Raw genomic sequence first — 10,724 nt, 5'->3', positions numbered from 1 at the left:
CGACCTAGGCGGCCGCGGTACAGTGTAGCCGCGGTATCGGCCGCTCCAGAGATCCCGCAGCGCCATAGCTTTCCGGCCTAAATAAACCGTGACTACGGCGGCTACCTCTTCGCACCGCTTCCCACAAATTGGTGACACGTACGTGTGGTTGGTGACCCAATAGATAAGAAAGGAAAAAGGCAGGGAGGCTAATTAGATATATATACTCCGACTATCTATACTCTATACTGGGGAGAGAAAAAAAAAGGTGCGTTATAGAGAAGTAAGCGAAAGAAAGGAGGAAACACGGGGCTATCTGAGACCATCTGCGTGACCGTTGTCACGCCGAGTTTATTAATGTGCGACACAGTCAGACGCAATCACATGTGTCGCACACAGGAAGATGCGTCACACAGAGACATAAACGTAACACAAAACAGTTTCACACAATCATAATGACATGGAATGTTAAAGCGATAACAGCAGTGCTGATGCACGCACGCACGCACCCACAGCCGGAAATATCTCGCAGTCGTCCGGATTTGACTGCAGTGCCACATCCACTATGACTGCTAGTTCAACGACAAAATATGTACCGAAGCACTGGATCAATACATGTGAAACACAAATACTTCGACATATAAAATAATACTCTATATGACAAGGTATCGTCGAAAAAAGAAAATAAAGGAAGTCGAGAGATGAGCACCTTTTTATCGTTCTCGTGCCGCGATAACCAACAAGAGTTCGCTACGAGTTAGGCATAAATTAGGCTTAACTCGTATAATTAGCTCGAGCACTTTCTGTGCACGCATATGTACAGGCTGAGGGTTTTCTTTTTTTTTTCTGTCTTTTGTCCTAATGTTCTTTTCTATTGTTTTTGTCGTTTCTTTTTTGCAAGTGACAAGTCAATCGAGTTCTGTGAACATGGATTGCAGGAAGCCTCAGCAAGTGTTACAACTCGAATTAAAGTGTTCGGGCAGAAGACGTATATAAGTTCGCGTTCTGAAGCCTAATCAGGCTGAGCGAGTTGCTGAGGATTCACGATCTTAAAGGTATTCGTAAAAAACATGGACAAAGAAGAGATTTTAGTGAAATATCCCCGGATGTTTTCTTCACACCCACGGTGCGCATCGTACGCTATAGCGAAGTATACGCGGGCAAGTTGTCACTTTTCTTTTCTTTCCTTTTTTTGCTTCTAAAGTTATTATATAAAATTTTCAAAATGCTTCTTTGAAAGTAACTAGACCTCTAAGTCCGCAATTCCCCTCTGGCTGTTCCTTCGCGGCCTCGTTCACCAACATCTTTCGCCAACATAGCTCGCTTTTCCTTACGGTTAGTTTTCTTGCGGCGAAACACTTTTATGGCGTAGTTAGAGGTTAGTAGATTAAGGGGCAGCTAGAGGTTGCTTGCTCGGCGCTGGATTTCTAAAAAAGAACATGAGCTTGTTGCGCTAACGACTGTTTGATAGCGGTTAGTGTATATAATGTTCAAGTAAGAACATCTTTCTTTTTTCATCGCCTGACCATTAAAAATCAGATTACACTGAGTGACGCAGTTTTGCTCCCTCAAACACAACTTTACTTTCCTCGATGCCAGTGACGGAAAAGTAACCACAATCTAGTCCAGGCAACCTATGAAATAAAAATGGAAATGACCTTTTCCGCAAATAAATCCCATGAGAAGACATTTGGTCCCATTGCTGTAATTTCGAGCAATCGCGAGAGTGAGTAAAATCGACCGCGAAGTCAAAAACATGCAAAAAAAAACATGTTTTCTAACAACCACGATTCAAACAGTTTACAATTCAGTTTTGTAAAGTAATACTGCTGTTATTCTAACATTTTTTTATATCTCCACGTTATCATTCCCTGAACCGTTGTATAAAAGAAATGGACCAAGGTATGGAAGGTCATTCTGCATATGAGCGGCTTTTCAGCAAGGAAAAAAAAAGTTCAGCTCGTGCATTTTACAGGCTTTTTAAATCAGGGATTAAAAAAACACACATTTCACCCTAGAATAATAAAAGGTGTATAAATGTTACTGCTCACTATTTCTAAATGTGAAAACTGCGGCGAAGATAGTTCTTTGTATCACAGTTGACAAAGGCGACTAGTCCTTCGTGAGCGACAGGTGCTTATGTTAAGCTAACAAGGTTACATGTATAGCTAAAAGCAAGAATTTAACTCATTTAAGCCTCTTAGTTCAACTTGGGGCATTCAGCACTGCCATAATCATGGGAATATACGCGATCCTGCTGCTTCTTTAGAGCAGGACTTGTGGGGGGAAGTAATAACTTCCTTTTTCATATATACAAGTGCGCTGCGATAGTCGAGTCAGTTACTGCAATTCATGTGACCCTGTTATGACTGCATTTCTCACACTTTTCACGAGCTCGTACTACGTGGGCCACATTGATTTATCTGTATGTTTAATTAAGAAATACCGTCAGACAGATGGGTGACAAATAGATGACTTAACCCCGTCGCTATCGATGACAAAGTAACTCGTCTTCACAGCGAGCGTCCTATGGTGCCGACGACGAGTTACCTTGTCCTGAACTTTCCGCCATATTTGCACATGCGTATATCTGCCGTTTCTTGCAATCCTGACAAATAAACTGTAGTCAGTGACGTTTGCTATCTCTTTTTTCAACAAGCATAGTAAAAATGCAATAGGTATCCCTGGTATTATATATATTTTTAAATTGGCGCGATACATGCAGATTTAAAATACTACCGCACTATCAATTATTTTTTTATTTGTCAAGGCAGTTAAGGGGTTAATGTAGGCCGGACTAATTATTACGCTGCTGTCATGTTCTAGTTTTACTTTTTAACCAAACTAGATTGCAGTCGTAAAAATACCGTATTCATCCAGAATTCCTTCCATGGAGAGAAAGTAATAGGCCTGTGGAAACTTTTAATACACCCTGAAAATAAAGCTGGATGGTCACTACATCGCAGTAACGTCGCTGCTTTATCATGAGATGTATCTGAATCCAGTAGACGTCGTTGCAATAACTGGAATCACATTTCCCACCTCTCAAGGCCCCTTCTCATCGTAACAGTGGTGACTCGGCCCTGTCGCGTAATGTTGACGTTGAAATTGACGTTGAGATTGACGTTGAAAATGACGTTGAAAATGACGTTGAAAATGACGTTGAAACTAATGCGACCTGTTTCACTCTCCTAGTCACAGTACGAGCCCTAAAGCTTTACCCCTGCTCCGGCGCATCTACAGCCGCAATGTAAGCCATCGTCGTCTCGCGAACCGTCTCATTGTCTAGCGGTAAATAAACCTCGTGGACATAGTCAAAAACGATGAGAGAACTAGAACCAGAGAAGCGGTTCGTGCCGCCATGGCTCCGCCCGGGCAGTGTGGGTACTGGGAGGACACGCTGAGAAAGTGCCTCCCGCGCAAGTTCGCGCTGGCGTTGTGCCCCATGACACCGCAGGGCGTCCGGTCGCAGGACGTGCACCGGCGGCTCTCGAAGGCGCCGTAGTCGTAGCAAGGCAGCGCCGGGTAGCTGCAGGTGCGGATCGAGTTGGCGTAGTACAATGTGGCACGGGAGTGGGAGCAGTCCAGGCCTTTTTTTTTTGCAGGGAAGAGTGAATTAGGAAAGAGAAAGGAGAAAAGAGAATTAGTTGCGTGGTTTCTCACTGCGTGGTCAGTGAACTCTAGAATAGAGAGAGAAAAGAAAGCACGTGGAGACCAAAGAGAGGCTACCGTACACTGAGTGTGTCGGATAAAGAGGGCATGCAAGGTGAGGGAGTGGTGGAGGGATTTTAAGGCTGAGGCAGAATGCGGACAAGTTTAGCACTTGAATTAGCCCACAAAACACCTTTTAAAAGCAAACAAAAAATATTTGGGGTTCTATCTCTCAAAACATCACACTGGTTATATGACACGCTGGTAATATTTTGACGACCTTGATCTCTTTAGTGTGCGTCTTATCTCGGTTCACGCTTTGAACCTCTTAAACTACTAGACTGGAATGCATCTGTTTGTAAAGAATTTTAGTAAGGGATCGTTTTAGGAGGAAAAAAGGCTGTTGGCAAATGCTCCTATTCGTGCAAAAATTGGGGCGGGTCAGTGTTTAGGAATTTGTCTTTCTTCTTATTTATTTATTTATTTATTTATTTATTTATTTATTTATTTATTTATTTATTTATTTATTTATTTCCTTTCTTATTTTCTACAGGTAGCCAGCCTTCTCAGTATGCGCATCTCATTAGTTTTTAAGCGTACATTGCAGCGTAAACCAAATACGAGGAACTGCAGATTAATATTTTATTAATGGATATCAAAAAATACGAGCACGAGGTTTACTCATCTGTAATTTTGTACCAAAACGGATATCGTACTTCTGTAAATGGCATGTGTTTGATATTCTAAAGCGGCAAGTTGTGTATGATAATTTACAGGTAGCGTGAATTTGTTACAATGTTTGCAAGGGTATTGCGAAGGCCCGACTCACATAATAATGGATATTCTTCAGAGCGGTTTATAACAGGTAAATATTGTCCGCCTTAGATGCATTAATACACGCAGTTCACAGAATTGTGATATCGTTATTCATTGCTGAGTTACAGAGTTGTAAACTTATTAGGTTCTTTTTTTTTCAATATTTTGCGATTTTCAACAACTTTTATAAAAAAGGGTCAAGAATCCTCTTCCTAACGTGACAATATTTAAACCTTTTCTTTTAAATGCAACAAATTTGATCAAAATCACTGGAGTCATTGCCTAGAAAAACTATCTCTACCTTGCAACGTACTTAGATGGGAGCCCCCGAGCTAAATCTTCTCCTTAAAGAGGAAGTATTGCAGTTTCTATCTTGAATTTGTGTTCTTCCTGACCATGTACAGCTCTGTGCCTTTGTTTTTACCCCGCGCCTGAATATTTTATGCGCCGAAAGCGCTCATAAGATTACATATTCCGCGCGCGTTTCCTACATGTAATTTCATTTGCGCACTGTATGCATGCATATACCTAGCGGCAAAGGTTTAAAAAAAATTGTGCATATCCAGCACCCATATGCATTAACACTGTTAATATCCTGCAACACTTTTTTACAGCATAGCAATTTCCGTGCCTGTGGGGCAAACCAGCAACACGCGGGAAGCAGCCAAACAACGCGTCACGTAATCCACGCGACACCACCGATTACACTGCCTCCGAGACCCGCCCACTTTTCATTACACTACCTCCGGAATCGGCAAAGTTCACTTTTGAACAATCGTCCAGGATGGGCCGACTTTACACGGAAAGACGACGCTGATCAAGCAGACACGCAAAATTACCGAACAGAAGGCTTGTAGGCAGCGTCTGAGACTTACGTCCAAGGCTTTTGCAGCCGGGTTGGTGCTTTCCCCCGTTCGGGTAGAAGTCCACGTGTCCCGATTCCGTGGTCATGCCCAGGCGACCGCGGAAGAAATTAAAGCCCATGCCCATGCTGGTGTGGATGATGTCCACAAAGTCGGCGTGCTCTTTGCGCACATAAGCGTCGAAGTACTCGAACAACGGGCCGGCCGGGTCGAGGCCTGCACGCAGGGTATATGCGAAAGCCCGCCACTTCATCGCGCAACCCTTGCGAAAATTGAGCTGTGTGGTGACAGACACGTATCCAAATGTACAGGTTTCTTGTTCACGAGTTATATACACTCTCTGCACTTTAAGAACACTCCGTAGACACTCTATAAATATATATAGTCATGAAAAAAGAAAGTCTATATAATAACGTTATATAGAGTTACAATTTGTTTATGAATAGATTATTAATAAACTGGTTAGGAAATGAACTGATTATGAACAAGTTAGAAAACTAGAAATGAATTTCTGGCAATGCTACTAAACGTGTCGCCGATATTATTTTCCTTTACGATAGAAAATATTTATTTGAAATTTGTTTCACTTAGGTTTAGGGCGGAAAGCCCCTGACCTAAGCATTCATAAGCAACAGATGCCTGCTGAAGTCACTTATCGCCTTTCCCCATATTGCAGTTGTCACAAGGTGTCCTGCAGCCTTTCTTTCTTTTCCTTTCTTTGTTTCTTTCTTCTCACACCATGAGGTAAATTCGCCATAGCAAGACGCACAGTCGCCCATTGGAAACGGCGTCACGCCCACGTACGCACCCGTTATTCTTCCCACTTTGGATCCCGTGAGCGCGAGCACGTCCTGCCCGAAGAATCCCCCCGCCTGAGCACCCAGGCTGTGGCCGATGTAGTGGATGCGCGAGGGGACCAGCACGCCGGCATCCACCAGCGTCTTGACCATGGTGGCCGCGAGCCGTGCCACTGTGCGAGTGCTGCGTGCGGCCAGGCTGTAGTTGGCGACCCGGGAGGCCCGCGACCAGTCCACGACGACCACGGTGGCGTCCTCCTGCGATCGGAGAGCGGGCCGGACAAGAAGTCGAGGGATCGATAAGGTTCTTTTGAGTTGCAAGGTAATGCTTTAACCTGGTCTGAGTATACGCTGATAAATAAATATGTGATTAGGTGACTTACTGTTCATTAAATATATGTAATTAAATTTGAGATTGATCGATCAATTGATTGATTGATTGATTGATTGATTGATTGATTGATTGATTGATTGATTGATTGATTGATTGATTGATTGATTGATTGATTGATTGATTGATTTTTCCGCTATGAGGCATGCCGAAGCGGAGGGCTTCGGATCAATTTTGATCCCTTGTGCTTCTTTAACGCGCACCTGAATCTAAGTACACGAGCGTGTCTTCCCAGCCCGCGTCAATCGGAATGCGGCCGTCGCGGCGGGGAGTTAAACCCGCGATCTTGGTCTCAGCTGCAAAAATATACGTTGGTTGTAGCAAAACTATGGTTCCTAGAATATTTTAGGGACCATAGCGGAAGTGAACGATATATTCAGCCTCTACTTGGAAGAGGGCCAAGCTAGGTTTGCAATAGCAATGAATGTCACCTGGAGCCGTCCTCGGATGATAAATATACTTATTATATTCTTGTGCGTACGATCTACGCATCTTTAGACAGAGAGTAGACGCGTCGATGGATTTTCGAAAGTGGTGGGTTTTATGATTAAGAGACGAGGTGAGCTGGGCACCGTTTTCAACAGCCCAAGGAAGTGAGAAAGCAAAAATACTTATCGAATAATATATTGATAAATACGACGCTCACTGATAACTGGAGGTATAGGTTTAGCTACAGGCTTGGAATTTCATGTGATGACGGCCATTTTCGGTGGCTATTAGACCTGGTTTTGCAGATTTTTCATAAAGAAAGAAAGCTAAGTGAGACAAAATAGTCGTTGTTACTGAAACGGGCTTTTGCTTACGCATAGTCCTCGAATTTTACCGAGAACCACCTGTCAAGCGCGCACGGTAAGTGTATACGTACCACGGCGAGTATTTCGTCCTTGATTCGCTGCACCCAATGCGCGGAGCCCTTGCTGCGGTAGCCATGGACAACGAAATAGAGGGTCTGGTCGCGGCCCAGGTGTTTGGCCACAGCGCCAAAGTCCTCGTCGTGGCGCAAAGTAACCACGGGCTCTCGCGCAGGCTCGTCCGAAGGTCTGACGCTTCCATTTTTGGCGTTCGTGTAGATCAGGAAGCTTGGGTTGACGGCCTAAACGTGGCGGAATCATGCGAAATAGATTGCGCGTAGGGCGGGGGTGATTCCTTTTTATTCAATCAATGTTTTTTAGTGTTTCGGTTCATCGCGATTTGTCTTGTGTATTGCGACCTTCTTACGCTATGCTGCGTTACGTTCCGTACCACCGAGTCGCTTGCGAATCCTAGACGAGGCAATGACATCTGTTTGAAGACAAGTTTTTTAAGCTCCCCGAGACGCTTTGCTGTGACCTGAAGAATGCATGCCATCTCACCATTTCGTGCAATGGTGACTTCCTGTCTCTCACCTGCAACCTTAGCGAGCATTAATTTACGTTCCAGTCGACCGTTAGCAGTGTTTTACATCATTGCTTCTTTTTTTAACCTCTTCACGTTGGGAAGCATTGTTTTTATACAACCCGCTTCAAATTAAGAAAGCAGAAATTATAAACAGAGCGCAGTGGAGGTAAGAACATTACTTTTTTTTTATCTAGGTCATTACAATGCCACTAAAAGCCTTATTTGCTTCAAATTTATTGCAGATCTATGGGGGCTAAAGAATAACCTAAGTAAGGAGTATACGTTGTCTTTGTAATGCAATGCGATATAAGAGCACAGAGTTTCCCGTTTCTTGCACGAGCACACGAGTGTATACCTGGGGTGAGCGCGGCCGCAGGTGAGCCAGGTTCCGGGCAACTTCAAAGACGCCCACCAGACCGGCGATCCTAATGGGAGCTGGCGCTGCACCGTCGTCGCTGGAGTACGCCGCCGCTCCGTCGAGGTAGCGCCTGAAGGCTCTGTTCACGTCTTCGATCTCCGCGGGACTCAGTTCCGCGTACTCGTCCTCGTCCTCGGCAGTGGGGCGCGAAGGTGACGAAGGCTCGCAGCAGGACCGCAGTACGGCGCTCCCTGTTTCCAATGATCAACGAAAGACGCCCGGAACGCGGTAAGTAGGTAAGCCTATAATAGCTTTAGCCGCCCTGCCTATAGCGTTATGTTGGGGCCTGATTGGAGAGATTGGAATCGGCATGCCTCGCCAGTTGCTCCATATCAATTCTACGAAAAAAAAAAACGTTTCTTTTTTAGAAAAATAAGTAAGTAATAAGAGACTTCCGCACATATAAGCGTAACACGTACAAGAATGAAACAAAAAGAAGAGACGAAACATTATCAACAAAGGCGAGTTACTAAACGAAACGTTGCCTATAGTATTTGAGCATACACGGGTACCGTGTGTCCCAGCAACGCTAGCCAAGCTGTTCAACGAATAAAAATATTAGCATAACACCGTGGACACGGTTATATATCCTACAGTGTTTGTTGTCAGATGCCTGACGATCGAACACCGTAGGTCTTAAAATTGCTCCCCCCCCCCCCCAATACTTTTCTGGAGGGGGTGGGGGGCAACACAAAAGAACTGCTCTTGCCGCAAGACGACGCTTGGCAAGCCAGAAAAAGCGCGAAAACGAAACAAGGGTGGCGACGCTGTCTTCAAGTTCCCACACCAACTGGCCCGTGACGTCATGGATTCTGACAGCGTCTGCTCCAGCCTAGCTGAGTTTTTATCGGTAATAACACAAAGTCGACATTCTGAGCGAACAATGGACATATTATGCGTCATGCGTGGGCAAAGTTTTCAGAGAATCAGTTTGTTGTGGGCTTTGGTAAAAACTCATTAAGCAAGTGCTCGAAGGCATTGTACGGCCGTTATCAACTATATTTCTCAATGTCCCGGATAACTCTACGTGCCACCGAGCTTATATTTGATGAAAATAGGGCGCGTGTTAAGTGTAAAGTCTGGCGAAACGTTATCGTTTATGACATAATTCTGAGCTTTGTATACAAATACTCAACCCTCGCTTTCTCCATTTTTTTCACGTGTTATACGAGGTTCGCAGTCGGTTTCCTCTGTGTCGTCAGTGAATTAAACAAGGTGTACGTAACTTCTATTTCGTGAAAATAAGGGAAAGGTTATGGGTAACTTGTAGAAGTACAAAGCATGTAGGTTAATTACGACCTATGCAGTAAACTACACATCCAAGCACTCCGGAACGTTGTAGATGTGTTTTATGAATGCCGCAGAACTTATCCCACTGCACCGACAGAATCGTAACTGCCACCAAGATGGAATTTGGTGAAATTTGGGCAAACGTTACGGCCACTGAGCATGTGAAGTTAAATGTGTGTCGTCAAAGTGCAGACATTGTAAAAACTGCTTCAGCAGATGCTTGAGAACTTGAGAAAGCCGTGTATTCGCTGCTTCCCAGTGTCTTAAGATAAGTGTTCATGACACCAAATTCACATTCACTAGAAATGGGTGCCATAGTCAGAGTAACATCTCTATCTCATGCCCATTTTACATAACCCTCGAATGCCACACGGAATCCGTTATTTTTTCCATCAATACACGTCATGTAAACGCTTGCATTAAAACGGACATGCCTTGAAATAGGTACAAAGGGATAGGCGACATGCACAGTTAGTCCTTGTTTTGCACGCCTCTGTGCTTCTTCAGAATGTGCATTAGTCTGAGAAAGCCAAGTATACTGGTATTGCAAATTGAGCATGCCTTAACGCATAATTTTAAAAAATTATTCAGGTTACAAATAGAATCAGCACCAGCAAGCTATTAACTCACTAGAAAATTCTGAATCACAAAAGCGTTGTTTATAACCGGATACTGCATATTTCCCTGTCAACAATTTTGCATAGATCTCTAAGGTCTAAACCTGAAATCGCAGCTTAGAAGCATTGTCACTGAGTCTGTTCCTGCGTTTGGCGGCCAGCTCTACAGCAGTGCATCGAATAATTTAGTCCGAAATACTCTGTAAAAAGCGCCAGATTCTTCTTCGATTACAAGCAAAGCTAAATCCCTGTCGTCTTTGCCAGCATTGATACCAGTCAGACTTGGGAATAAAAAAACGACATAACGCTTTTATTGCCTCATTACCACGTCCGCATTATAGTCCTCTTCTTTCCTAAAGTAGCCATTTTTTACTCTCTTTTTCTTGCGGTGGTTATATAAATTTATAACGCATTTGATAAGCACGTGCGATAAATTAGCGTGCAACATACCTAATAGTGTGTAAAGTACTGCAAGCACCCTCATGACGTTGCTCGGCAGTGCAGAGTGCCTGAAACAAAATAAGT

At 43.9% G+C, this 10,724-nt stretch overlaps 1 protein-coding gene across 3 annotated transcripts in view; it reads right to left on the bottom strand.

Moving 5' to 3' along the window:
• Window positions 1-292: 292 nt before the first annotated feature.
• The window catches only part of LOC135898781 (pancreatic lipase-related protein 2-like), a 35,872-nt gene continuing 25,440 nt past the window's right edge, over window positions 293-10,724 (bottom strand). For 2 of the 3 annotated variants that reach the window (XM_065427938.2, XM_065427939.1), the window contains exons 2-7: window positions 10,650-10,708; window positions 8,230-8,483; window positions 7,363-7,590; window positions 6,118-6,364; window positions 5,322-5,525; window positions 293-3,569 (exon numbers count right to left, since the gene is read on the bottom strand). In XM_065427938.2, the coding sequence (XP_065284010.1) occupies window positions 3,265-3,569; window positions 5,322-5,525; window positions 6,118-6,364; window positions 7,363-7,590; window positions 8,230-8,483; window positions 10,650-10,683 (1,272 nt within the window). In that variant the 5' untranslated portion in view covers window positions 10,684-10,708 and the 3' untranslated portion in view covers window positions 293-3,264. The remainder of the gene's footprint in view (window positions 3,570-5,321; window positions 5,526-6,117; window positions 6,365-7,362; window positions 7,591-8,229; window positions 8,484-10,649; window positions 10,709-10,724) is intronic. The other variant, XM_065427936.2, reaches the window with a different exon arrangement.

This window comes from Dermacentor albipictus, chromosome 3 (assembly GCF_038994185.2).
Source record: "Dermacentor albipictus isolate Rhodes 1998 colony chromosome 3, USDA_Dalb.pri_finalv2, whole genome shotgun sequence".
NCBI classification, from domain to species: domain Eukaryota; kingdom Metazoa; phylum Arthropoda; class Arachnida; order Ixodida; family Ixodidae; genus Dermacentor; species Dermacentor albipictus.
The sequence above is the reverse complement of the archived record's forward strand: the minus strand, read 5'-3'. Positions and strand labels throughout refer to the sequence as shown.